Genomic DNA, 13,969 nt, shown 5'->3' on the forward strand with positions numbered 1-13,969 from the left:
CATAGCTCCCAAGACTGCCTCAGGGCAGAAAAGGCAGGTTTACTAACGAGGAAGTAGGGCTGCTGCCTATGAATGGTGGTTGGAGGGTGGGAGGCAGCAATGAAGGGAGTGGAAACATCCTTGGACCCCACAGGAAAGCTATAGACATTTGTCTTGTGCTTGCTCCAGAAGTCCTATCCACAAGATGAAACACAAAGACACAAACAAATCTTTAACTCCTTTGAGTGCCACCACTGCCCAGATTCTGGGACCAGCTTTTCCTGCTAAGACCGAACTTTGTCTTCTCTTCCCTAACTCTTAGTAAAGCGAAGCAGTCTCTAAGGATGGAATACTTCCCTTAGTCTCCCCACCCTTACCCATCCCAGCCTAACCTGGTCATTGGGCTTTTAATGAGGCAGTGGCGGGGGCTCTGGATCCATGGCATGGTTTTCTCTGGGCACACTCCTGGATCATGGGACCGCCAGAAGCTGAAGTTCTGAGCATCAGTCAAAGGGACTCTGAAGACCTGATTGGGGACTGTATGTTGGGGGAGGGCAGGTTATCCAATTTTTCCAAGTTCTTTGCTCCCTCATGGCAGCACAGGCCCAGCCTAACAACTGGGCCTGACCAGGTGCTGAGAAGTCCAGGGAATCTGGTCACCACACCCAGATTCACTTCCGGATTCCAGCATTTCACACCCTTCATGGTCCGTTGAATCAGTCTTGGTTCTTCCTGATGTTACTAAGCCCATCTCCAAGAGAGCTTTCCCAAGTGCTAAGGTGGTAGAAAAACAAGTGGCCAACCCCTTAGGGATATGTGCAAGATGGGTCTACTGGCTCTTACCCCTTGCTCCCAGGCTTAATCATTTCCATTTCCTTCTGTCCTATCTGAAAAAACTGCTTCCTTTGCTCATTCCAGGTAATTCTCAGAAACTCAGCAATGAGTACCTCATATTTAGGCACTGCTAATAGAGTCACTTACCAGGTGTCTATTATGTTCTAAATGTATTAGGTGTTCTTAAGATTTTGAGTAGTATGAGACTTACCTAGGATTTTTTGTATTTTTATTCTTTACTTGGATAAATCTAATTATACTACTATATAATATTTGTATATTCTTTAAGCTTAGAATTATAGCCTAATATCCTGGCTATGTAGTATTTATAATCATTATTTTAAAAAAATCCCTAATATTCCATTGAGTACATGTTACATTTTTTACTTAGTTGTTTTCCTCTTGACTAATAGTAAGCTCTTAAAAAGAATTTGCTATTAGGAATAACTCTTAGATACTCCTTTTCACACATGTCTCTTTAAATTTCTGAAAGTATCTTAGTTTTCTAAATTAAACTTTAATTTTGAGATAATAATGAATTCACATATAGTTGTAAGAAATGATAACATAAGATCCTGTGTACCCTTTACTCAATTTCCCCCAAGGGGAAAGGGAATTGGCTTTTTATAGTCATATTCTCCCATCCCCTCCATGGTAGTCAGTAATGTGTTCTTCATTTCTATAATTTTGTCATTTTAAGAATGTTATATAAGTGGTATCATAGTGTGTGTGATCTTTTGGGGATTTTCTTTACATGGCATAACTCTCTGAAGATTCCTAGTTCTCACATATCAGTAGTTTGTCCTAGATGCTTTTTTAAATGTGTATTTTCTCTAACTTTAATAATGCTAGAATATGATTTACATTTTCACATGGTTCAGAGAGCTTAAGTGGTTAAAGGAACTTGCCCAAGGTCACACAACTTGTTTGGAGTTTAAACTCCATTGAAATTCCAAAGCTAGTGCGTGGTCTACCATTGTATGGCATAGCATATAATATAAAAAGTACTCTCTTAAATTGACTCATTTTGTTGTGATTCCTCACAGTTCCATAAGATTGGTAGAGCAGGCATTTGACAAATGAGCAAGTGTAAGTGACTACCCAAGGTGAGACACTTAAAACCAGGACTCAAATATGGGGCTTCTGCTTTTAGTCTGATTCAATTTTTGTTTTATCTTGCTCACCCCATTCAAGTCTACTTTCTCCCTCCTTTTCTCAGCCTCTCTTCTTGGATTTTTTTTTTTTTTCTTTTCCCCTGTCCTAAAAATCATGCCCCACACAGCCCAGCATTCTTTATGAACTCAGGCTGTGTTCTGCCCCTAGCATACTGCCCACTCCAAGATACTTACATGTCTTTAACAACACCTTCTTTACAGCTTCATGATACCTTGTGTGGCTATTCTGGTGCACGGAATAATTCCCATCTTCTGAGATAATAGGGGGAAGCCTAGTGGGCACTGGCTCCTTCTGGTCTGAAACAAGAAGCAGACTTGTTATAAATACTTAGCAAGTGGGACTATTTGGTTTTCTGAGTCTCTGGTCTCCATGCCAGCCAGACACATGGCAGGGGTCTCTCCTAGCCACTCAAATATGATCTCAGATGTCAATTCGCAATACCTGTGTCAGAAGGGATGGAGAGAGAACCCAGTGATCACAAGACCTCCCTCACCATTCTCTTTGGAATCTGATTCCTGGGTTTTGAATGGCTTCCAGCTGGAGTCAGGATATTGACAGACACTTTGGGTTAGTGCAGGTGAAAAAGGATAGGTATTTGGATAGATACCTATTTCCTGGGATTGGCATATTTGAAGAGCTTTAATTAGTCTAATAGGGAAAGTTATGTTTGAGCTAAGTCTTGGAGAATAAGAAGGAGTCCATGGGACACGGTGTATCAGGAAGAGCATTTCAGACAGCAGGATAGCAAGTGTGTAGAAGATAGAAGTATTAGAGAGGTTTTAGCTTGCTATTGATTTAGAGCCTGATTTGTGCTTGGTAAAATTGAGAAAGGAAGGGAAGGGGCTAGAAAAGTGGTGGAGAGTAGGGTAGGGTAAGGTAAGGTGTGGTAAAGCAGGGCAGTGTATATTTTATGTTTTTATTTTGGAGAGAGAGAGTGTGTGTGAGTGGGAGAGGGGCAGAGAGAGAGAGAGAGAGAGACAGAATCTGAGGCAGGCTCTGTCAGTTCAGAGCCTGATGCGGGGCTTGAACTCACAGACTGGGAGATCATGACCTGAGGTGAAGTCAGACACCCAACCAACTGAGCCACCCAGGCGCCCCTAGAGTAGAGCAATACAGACCTAGCATTCTTACGGGGACTTAGAATACTCTCCAAGGCAAAACTGGAATCTCACAATGGAGGCTGCAATGACCACAGCTTCCTTACCCAGGTCTAAATGTTTGTGTCTCCCCTAAATTCCTATATTGAAAACCTAATTCCCAAGGTGATAGTATTTGGAAGTGGGACCTTTGGGAGGTGGTCAGCTCATAAGGATAGAGCCCTTATGGAATCAGTGCTCTTCTAAAGAAGGCAGAGAGCTCACTCTCCCCTGCCACCGCATGAAGGCACAATGAGAAGTCTGCAACCTGAAAGAAGGCCCTTACCTGACCAGGCGGGCACAGTGATCTGGCACTTCAAGCCTCCAAAACTGTAAGAAATAAATTTCTGTTGTTTATAAGCTACCCAGTCTATGGCAGTCTGTAGTAGCATCCCAAATGGACTAAGGTGCCAGCCTCTCTTGCAGCTAAGGCACAGGCAAAGAGTTTTAGCTAGGTCAAACACATCTACTTCAGATTCTGAGTCAAAGATGAGGCTGCAAAGAAGCAGGGGCTTTGTAAAGTCTTTGTCTACTAATGGAAAGTTGCAGTGGTGAAGCTGCATCTTATTTCTAGCAGCAGCATCCAGAGCCCGGTGTCCTTGGTGTCCGCAGTGTATGCCATGGTACTGAATGCAGCAGTATCTATGCCAACCAGGTCTGCAGCATGATTCTGAACATTGTTTCTGGTATTAGCCACCAAACATGGTTCTCTGTTCCTTTCACAACTCTATGCACTTCCCACTGTTCTTTTTTAAGAAATTACTTTATTGTAAAATTGACATAAAATTAGTTGTACATATGATTTTGGAGGTAAGTATACACCTGTGAAACCATCACCACAATCTTTGCCATAAACCTATCCATCCCTTACAGAAATTCCCTCCCACCCTCTTTATTATAATTTATTTTGTGGTAAGAAGACTTAACAGGAGATCTATGCTTTTAGGAAGTGTTTTAGTATATTATACAATATTAACTATAGGTTCTGTGCTGTACGGTAGATCTCTAGGACTTATCTTTTTTTTAAATAACATTTTTGAATATTTATTTTGTGTATGTGTGAGAGAGAAAACATCCCAAGCAGGTTCCACACTCAGTACTGAGCCTAGTGCCAGACTCGATCTCACCACCACGATATCATGACCTGAGCTGAAATCACAAGTTGGATGCTCAACTACTGAGGCACCCAGGCACCCTTAGGACTTCTGTAACAGACTTTGTACCCTTTGACTACTACCCCTCCACTTATTCCTCCCCCCAGCCCCTGGCAACCACCATTCTATTCTCTGCTTCTGTAAGTTTGATTATTTTAGATTCTTCATATTAAGTGGTATCATACAGTATTTGTCCTTCTTTGTCTGGCTTATTTCACCTAACATGTCTTCCAGGTTCACCCATGTTGTTGCAAATGGCAGGATGTCCTTCTTTTTAAAGGCTGAATGATATTCCTCTGTGTGTGTGTGTGTGTGTGTGTGTGTGTGTGTGTGTGTGTGTGTATGTGTATCATATCATATTTTCTTTATCCATTTGTGCATTGATGGACATTCATGTTGCTTCTGCATCTTGGTTACTATGAATGATGCTGTAATGAACATGGAAGTGCAGATATTTCTTTGAGATCATAATTTCAATTCCCTTGGGTATATATCCAGAAATAGGATTTACTTTTACTTTTTTAAGAAACTCCATACTTGTTTTCCATGCACTGCATCAATTTACATTCCCATGAACAGTATACAAAGGTTCCCCACCTTTTCTCCACATCCTCACCAACATGTTTTTTTAAGTTTAGAGAGAGAGCGAGCGAGCGAGCGAGCAGGGAGGGAGAGAGAGGATCCCAGCATGGAGCCTGAGGTAGGGATAGAACTCACAAATCATAAGATCATGACCTGAGCTAAAATCAAGAGTCAGATGCTTAACCAACAGAGCCACCCAGGCATTACCACCACCCCTTTTTTTAATAATAGCCACTTTTATAGGTGTGAGGGGATATCTCATTTTAATTTTTTTAATGTTTGTTTATTTTTGAGAGAGAGAGAATGGGGGGGGCGGAGGGGCAGAGAAGAGGAAGACACAGAATCTGAAGCAGGCCCCAGGTTCTGAGCTGTAAGCACAGAGTCCGACAAAGGGCTTGAACCCACAAACCACAAGATCATGGCCTGGGCCAAAGTTGGACACTTAGCCCATTGAGCCACCTATGTACCCCTCATTGTCATTTTAATTTGCATTTCCCTGAAGATTAGTGATGTTGAGCATCTTTTTCTCTTTTTCATATACCTGTTGGCCACATGTATGTCTTCTTTGGATAAATGTCTATTCAGATCTTATGTCAGTTTTTTAATCATTGTTTTGTTTTTGCTACTGAGTTATAGGAATTTCTTTGAATATTATTCCTTTATCAAATATGTGGTTTATAACTATCTTCTCCCATTCTGTTGGCTGATTTTTCATTTTGTTGATTGTTTCCTTTGCTGTGCAGAAGCTTTTTGATGTTATCTCACCAATATTATTTTAATAAATTCATGTTCTGCTTAAATTGGCTAGATTTGGCTTGCATCTCAGACTCCTGAGCTTGTCAGGAACTGGATCAGTTTGCCATTCTCTCCAGAAATTGTTGTGACCGTTAACTCACCTCTGGTAAAGAGTGGGGATGCCACTTCTCTCCTGGAGGTTTTCCCCGGCTCCTGCTTTTCCCCTTCATTCTGGCTTGACCCCATTCATTCATACCTGTCCTTCCTTCCCCACTTTTGCTCTCTGGTTGAAATCTCCTTTCACATTCTCTGAGAATGATACTACCAGAGTGAGGCACCGTTTGAATCCCCTCCTTTGCCAATTGAGGATGGACAGGTGACAGAATATTGAGTTCTGGAAGCCTAAACTGAACCTGGGGGCTGATTTGTACTTCGTCACAGGTTATCACAATGAGGGGCCAGTTCCTGGAAATAGTGTCATTTGACTTTGGACAAGGTGGGGGTGCCAGAATGTCTGTGGCTGAGTACAAGTGGACTGAGGAGGAAAAGCAAGAGCCTGTTCCTAGTGGGCAAAGGGACCTTGACTGCAAGTAATTATTGGTCTGGGTGCAGGTAATTGTAGGAGCTCTTTATCTGGTCTTGAGGCCTCAGACTGATTGTCTTTAAGGGTACAGCCAGGTCATGTTCTCTATTTAATCTCAGTTTCTAAGTAGTAGGCTCCCAGCTTGCCATATAAGTTGTTACTGTGTACTTGGAGGTGTGCTGCCATCTCTCATTTGGATGCCTTCCTCCTGAATCAAGTACCAGTTGGCATACTCTTTGGATTGGGTTTTTGGCAAACTGGAAGATATTTTGGTAACCCATAATTTCCTCCAGCTGCCAAGTTTTGGAAGCCACCTGGGGTGAAGGGCAGTGAGCTGTAGGTAAAAATCATGCCACAGCTACTGTGAATGGGCATGTTCTTGGTGGAGGGTGGCAATGAGTTCTTTATAAGCAAACTACACCATGGCAGGGTAGAGGAACCCACCATTTTGTTTGTAGTATAACAAAGGTTCTTCATCCCCCCAGTTAATATTATGCTCTATATAGTTTTTGGTGGTAAATAAGATACAAAAGGCCCTGATGGTTTCTTCTAGAATGAGGCCATAAATTGGGAGTTGCCATAAGACTGCATCTAATACTTTGAATGTAACATGAAGGATATTGGGATGGTGCAAAATTGGGGTGGATCTTCTACTTACCCAAATTAATGTTGCAGGTTTATCAATACTACAAGCTTCCCAGGGCCACTGGGGTAATCACAAAATCTTAGTTATCCACTACTTTGCCTAATGCCTCTGGTTAGTTGGAACTGGGGGTGACTGGACACAGTGTTTTCAGATTGAAGAATTTTTAGAACGGGACTGCCTCAATGGCTACCAGAATTCTGACGTGTAGGTTAGGATACTTGCTTGACTGTTCCAAATGCTTAGTACATAGTGGTGATAATATCTAACACACATTACTTGCAAGTTGGTGTTGCTGCAAGCAGAGTAATAACACCCTGACTAGAAATTCACACAAGATCAGTTTGAGAGAAAATGTGGTATTTTACATAAAAAATGACTCCTATCTAGGATTTCCTATCAGATGCTAGGCATTGATACCTTGAAGTTGGTTGGAGCAATAACATAGATTGAAATTCGCTGAAGCCAATCTGAAGTGTTTGGAAGACCATCTTGGTTTATGGTCTTTCTTGACATAAGAACATTGTCAGTGCATTGGGAGGAAGTGGACAGTAGCATGAGACCAGGGAACCAGGCACATTTTACATATGGGAACAGTTCCTTTGCTTCCATGTCCAAAAATATCTTCCTCAAAGTGGTGCATTTGTTCAGGATTCTGAACACAGGGGAAGTATATGGAATATGGGATAACAGAGGCCTAGTGCTGGCTGTAGACTGTTGATGTAAAAGTGACTATATGGATCTTCTAAAGATGATTACAATAAACCAAACTAATAATGAATGTGCTCAGCACAACTATAAAAGGTAGGTACTCTTATTATTTTACAAATGGGGGGAAAGAGTCCTGGAATAGTTTAGTAATTTGCCCAAGTTCACTAAACTAGCATATGGCAGAGACATTAATTTAACTCAAGCAGTTTGGATCCAGAGCCCATACTGTTAACCACTACACTAACCTGTTCTTGGAATCATCTATTCAGGATTCCAAGCAAGACAAAGGACTAAGGGAAAACATAAACTGACAAAACTGGCCCTTGTTGGGGTCCCTTGTGTGTGTACAGCTCAATGGGGGTCCTGTCAAAGGTATCTGCTCACCCTGGGACCAGCCTTGAGTTAGGTGGGGCACAGGATATAATTATCTCATTCCAAAGGCAAATAGATCCCTGCCTCCTTGAGCTCCACTGAAATGTGGAGTCTCATTTCCTATGGCTAACATTGGGGAAGCAGAGGACTGAACCTGGTGGGCCACTCTGCAGTAGACTGGACCAGTGCCAGTGCAGAAAACCAGTGGGGAAAGGCTGCACTCCCATAGAAAAAGTGGCCTATCTGCTGCTATACAGACATAGTCACCCACCTTGGAGGTACCTCCTTCTTAGGCTTTTGCAGACTGCAGCTATGAGTAGCCTGAGTATCTTTACTCCTCTAGTTTCAGGTGGATAGGAGATGGCAGTCTATAGCAGCTACAAGATGTAGGGGTTGTTTCCAAGATACATTTCTTTTTTTATTATTAAAAAAAATTTTTTTTTCAAAAGAGGGTGTGCACATGGGGGGGGGGTGCTGGAGGGAGAGCGGGAGAGAATCTTAAGCAAGCTCCACGCCCAGGCCCAGTGAGGAGCCTGACACGAGCTTGTTCTCACAACTGTGAGGTCATTACCTGAGCTGAAACCAAGAGTTAGATGCTTAACTGACTGAGCTACCCATGTGCTCCCAAGCAGTATTTCTCTAATGTCAGTAAATTTATCCATTTGGAAAGGCAGAGGGGTTTAGAGACTTTGGGCAATTCAAATTCATGGCTGAATTGTGCCATTCACACTCCTGTTTGAAAAGCCAGAACTATAGTGCCCTCTGCTGGAATCTAAAATGGCATCCCCAGCTGTCTCCTAAACCAGTGGGTCACCAAACAGGCAGTTTGGAGACATCAGAAGACCTAGAAGATTGAGCAAAGAACATCCAGTCAGGGTGGGGAAAACCATCTAGTATCTTCTGACAGGATCCAGAAAACGAGAATGCAAGTGAGCTGTGCTCAGCTTTTACCATGGATGTGAGGCTTACTCTTTCTTTGAAGAGATTATTTAGATGGGTGCCCAGGTGGCTCAGTTAATTGTCTGACTATTGATTTTGGCTCAGGTTATGATCTCACACTTCATGGGATCAAGCCCCACATTGGGCTTTGCGTTGACAGCACGGAGCCTGCTTCAGATTCTGTCTCCCTCTCTCTCTCTGCTCCTCCTCCACTCAAGTTCTCTCTCAAAAATAAACAAAGAGGGGCGCCTGGGTGGCTCAGTCGGTTAAGCCGCTGGCTTCGGCTCAGGTCAGATCTCACGTTTGTGGGTTTGAGCCCCGTGTCAGGCTCTGTGCTGACGGCTAGCTCAGAGCCTGGAGCCTGCTTCCGGTTCTGTGTCTCCTTCTCTCTCTGGCCCTCCCGCTCTCATGCTGTTTCTCTCTACATGTATCAAAAATAAATAAAACATTAAAAAAAATTGGAAGAGCAACTCTGAGGACTCAGTGAATTCCTCTGGGAAGAGGAATGATAAAAGCAGCAATGGAGGAAGATGTGTGAAGCTTGGACGTCACTGTCTGGCTAGAGGGCAGTTGCTAGAGTCTGGCAAGGAACTGTCATTTGTCTCAAGACAAAAAGATGCATAATCTTTTCCTACCACCACCCCCATCAACTTGCCTCTGAGACTCCTCATTGGTGGGAAATGTCCTGAGTATAGATTTGTGTTATGATGAGGTTTAGACTGATGTAAGGTTTTCATGCAATAGGACAAGGGAGTTGTCTTAGCAAAGGGCCAAATAAAAATTTGTCTGAAATCAAGACAGTGAAACTCTGGACTAAGGACTGCTCAGGTATGAAGCTTAGATGGGAGAGCAGAGTTCAAAGCAGGTGGTGAGATAGAGTCCACGAAGGAAAGGGCAGATATAGGGTCATGCTCCCAAGGGGAGGACAGAGAAGGGAAAGCTTAGGCATTCAAGAGTCCAGGGCATAAGATGAACAAACTCTGGAAGCTGGACCGAAACTGCAGGGGCCACCAGTATTAGGATCAGGAAGGGTGAGTCTGGGAGGGCAGGAATCTACTAATTGGTGGACATGTTGAGTTCTGGTCACTGGTGAGGGATGCTCCTGTGCAGATAGCTGTAACTGAATGAAAAATCCTTCGAAGCCACCCAGTTGTTTTTGCTTCTCAAGGAAACTTAAGTTAAAAATATTGCTTTCCAGATACCCTATGCTGGCAAGTATGTCTTGAGAAGTAGACAAAGACATTTCAGTCATTGGAAAAGTATATATTCCACACCCATATAGTAACGTTACGGTTTATAACTTTTCCTCCAGTCACCTATTGTACAGTTTTATGTATTAGGTCTTACATGCATTACATACATAATTTCACTTAATTTCCACAACAGATTTATAAGGCATTATTATCTCCATTTACAGGCAAGGAAACTGAGGCACTCTGAATTTGCTTAGTGTGAGTTAGCCCTGTGAACCTGAACAACTCTGGATACCTGATAAAACTGAGTTATGAAGTCAAGGATAGACCTAAGTATGCTCTCCACACCCTGTTTTCCCCTTTGCTTTTTTTTTTTTTTTTTTGGTTCTTTATCAGGATAAAAGAAAGGAAGGAGGAAGAGACTCGCAGAATATTTGGTTACATGTCTTGACTCACCTCTATGGGTTTTCATTATGACTATAATAAGGAAAGCTTGAGTGGGCCCTTTTAAGTAAAATGTTAATACACTCACACCTACAGGAGGGAAAAACTCCTTTCTTCAAAGAAAAATTGTGAATGACTTAAAAATAGCCTTGTAGTAAGAGTGTTAGAAGTGTTAGTATTAATACATTCATTTTTATGGTTGCTGGTAAGGCCCCAGGTGATGGGCAAGGTTAACAGCGTGGCTAATTTGAGCATGGAGAACCAGCTGAAGTGCTAGTGCAGGTGGACAGAAAAGGGTCAAGCCACTTGAGTGAATGTGTTGACAATGTGAAATCAGTTAGATAATTATTCTAAAGACAATTGTGGATTACAAATCAGAGTCCTGCAAGATTGTTTGGATTGTGGAACTAAGGGGGAGCAGAGTCAGGAACTATGGGTTCCTTGAATTAATGGACCTATCAATCGGGGTTAGGAAGACTGGGGCAAGCAAGTGGATTTGGCTTGCTAGGAGCCAAATACAATGCTGTATTTTATCCATACTCTTCATGCCCCCTTCCTTGTTAATTTCCCAAACCAGTTCTCAAATAATAGAAACATATGAGGCAAGTCCCCAATTACGGTGGTCCACAGGCCCAGATCTCTCCCAGCTGACCATATACTGCAAGCAGCCTCAGTAGTACCAGAAGTCAGAATGATCTGAGCACTGTTGCACTTTTCTGTTGATCTGTTAAACAAGATGAGAGCTAAGAGAACATCAGCATGGTAAGTGGATATGAATATTGTTGCCTAGATATAAGCAGTTTCACTGGAATGATTGGGGCAAGAGCCTGACTGGCATGAGTTCAAGGGAATGGAAGGAGAAGAAGTGGAGACAGCAAGACCAGACAACTCTTGAGGAATTTTTCCACACAGGCAACAGGGAAATAGGAAATAGTTTAAGATGGAAGAAACTGTAGCATGCATGTATGCAGATAGGAATGATCAGAGATGGAAAAATTGATGCAATAGAGTGCAAATAGTATTGGAGCAGTGTCCTTGAACAGGCAAAAAGATGGGATCTGATACATAAGTGGAGGGGTTGGTCTTAATAGGTGTGTGGACTATTCATTGCAAGACATATGTGGGCACAGATGCATGTAGATGGATAGATGTGGTTTGTCGAGGTGGTAAGAAATAATCTTCTAATTGCTTCTGTTTTCATGATGAAAACTGTGAAATAGTAAGTCATTATCTGAAAGTGAGGCTAGAAGAAGAAGTGTTGGAGGTCTGAGGAAAGAGAAGGTATGAGGAGGCCTCCAGGAGCATGAGAGAGTGCATGGAACAAGGAAATGTAGTCTGACTTCTGGGCATCCATAAAGGTCCACCTGAGTTTAGTGGTCATGAATTTAAAGTGAGGCCTATCAGCATGGTGGTTTTTCTCTAGCTGATGAGTACAAACTACTCTTTCTAGGAGTTGTGGTATAATCAGGTGGGAAGGAGGAGAGAATAGTGGAAAAAGAATGGGAATAATATTTTGAGGGTAAAGGGAGGGTCTTCCCCCCTACCTCCCGAAGAGGTTGCAGAACATTTGTATAATTATGGAAATGATTTATTTAGGAGGAGGAAAAACTGAAGGAGATGGAGATAATTTCAGGAGCAAAATCCTTGAGTAAACGAGAGGGGATGAGATCCAGTGCACAAATGGAGTCATTTCATTCAATGTGCTAGAGAGAAGTTACCGACTCAGTGGAATGTTAGATGTGATGATGGGAAGTCTCTTCTGATTGTTTCTATTTTCTTAATGAAATAAGGAGCCAAGAAGTTATTAGCTCAGAGTTAGGATGGGAGAGGGGTTTTAGAGATATGAGGAGAGAAGAGATGTGGAAAAGTTGTCTTGAGGAGTAGGGGAGTGACTAGAGAAATATAATAGGATTGTCAGGCAGTACTGAGTGCCCACCTGAGGTTTGCAGTTACAGTACTAATCATTCTAGAAAGACTAAATGTCCTCGAAGGAGAGCCAAATACATGAAGCTTTGTCTTGATAGGTTTCCCTGGGGTTCAACACTTCAACTTCCTGGAGTTTCATAGCCTTACACTGAGCTCCTAGAGTCAGCTTAGTGTGCCCCAGACCTGGCCATGGGGGCCCAGACTTCAGCTCTGAGCTCAAAAGCCTTCAAGGAAATACTAGAAATAAAGCATATTTTCTACTGAGTGGAATTTTAGGTAGAAATCTGAATGACTTCATGGCTTCAACCATGTTGCCTGAATGTTGTTGTGGAAAGGGTAGTAGTACCAGAAATATTTTTCTATGTTTCCATTTGTTATGAGGACATGAATGATGGGTAGACTGCATAGATACTTCAGGGTATGCATGATTTATTAAAATGGCTTGTCAGAAGTGGGAGATGGGTTACAGGCTTCTGGCTGGGATGCAGTGAGAGCAGTCTGTGATCAAAGTGGGTGCAGGTGCTTTGCTATAGTTTTGGCTTTGAATTGCTTCTAGATTTTAAATTTTGCTATGAAGATAAAGCTCTAGCCTCAGCTCTACACAAACTGGGTTGTTCTCATTCTTCAGAGTGTTGCTCAGACATTATTACCTCCTGGATTACTGTTTAATAAAGTTGACCAATAAACTTCAAAAATAAAAGGGAGCACCTGGGTGGCTCAGTCAGCTAAGCATCCAACTTCAGGTCAGGTCATGATCTCACAGTTTGTGAGTTTGAGCCTCACTTCTGGCTCCATGATGACAGTGCAGAGCCTTCTTGGGATTTTCTCTCTCTCCCCCTTCTCTGCCTGTCCCCCACTCATGCTTTCTCTCTCTCTCAAAATAAATAAACTTAAAGAAATAAATAAAGTGGACCTCTCCAAGTTATTCTCCATTTGGGGATCTGCAAACTCAGTGGCCTATTAAGAGCCAGGCAGATGTTTGTGAGTAAAGCCAACTGAGTAAGAAACCTGTCCTATCTAAAGAGGCAGTTGCTATTTGCTCTGGCTTTTTGTTGTTACGTGGGAATTTAGGGCCAGTGTGGCCAGTTCTAATTTTCTTAAGGGGCCAGAAATGTGGATTTTACATAAAACCTTCTTGTATTTTATTTTCATTTATTTTTTAAATGCATATTTTTGAGAGAGAGAGAGAGAGAGAGAGAGAGAGAGAGAGGGAGAATGAATACACACATGAGTCGGGGGAGGGGCAGAGAGGGAGACAAAGGATCCAAAGCATGTTCTGTGCTAAGAGCAGAGAACCTGATGTGAGCTTGAACTCATGACCTGTGAAATCATGACCTAAGCTGAGGTTGGATGCTTAACTGAGCCACCCAGGTGCCCCTTAATTTCCTAACTTTTAAATGTTGGTCCAAATTTTTTGAAAAAAGAACAATGCAAGCTGAGTCTGGCCTCTAGTCAGCAGTTAATAACTTCTGCTCTATTGCATTACCCTCCCCTCATTTCCTCCCTAGCACTTGTTATAATCTGTTAATATCTTGTTTATTTATTTACTTATTGTATGTTAG

General features: G+C 42.3%; 1 protein-coding gene across 2 annotated transcripts in view; it reads right to left on the reverse strand.

Moving 5' to 3' along the window:
• The window catches only part of TEX49 (testis expressed 49), a 33,571-nt gene that overhangs the window by 678 nt on the left and 18,924 nt on the right, over positions 1 to 13,969 (reverse strand). Inside the window, exons 2-3 of one of the 2 annotated variants that reach the window (XM_029955961.1) lie at positions 2,163 to 2,285; positions 372 to 516 (exon numbers count right to left, since the gene is read on the reverse strand). In XM_029955961.1, the coding sequence (XP_029811821.1) occupies positions 372 to 516; positions 2,163 to 2,285 (268 nt within the window). The remainder of the gene's footprint in view (positions 1 to 371; positions 517 to 2,162; positions 2,286 to 13,969) is intronic. The other variant, XR_003914970.1, reaches the window with a different exon arrangement.

This window comes from Suricata suricatta, chromosome 10 (assembly GCF_006229205.1).
Source record: "Suricata suricatta isolate VVHF042 chromosome 10, meerkat_22Aug2017_6uvM2_HiC, whole genome shotgun sequence".
Lineage (NCBI taxonomy): Eukaryota > Metazoa > Chordata > Mammalia > Carnivora > Herpestidae > Suricata > Suricata suricatta.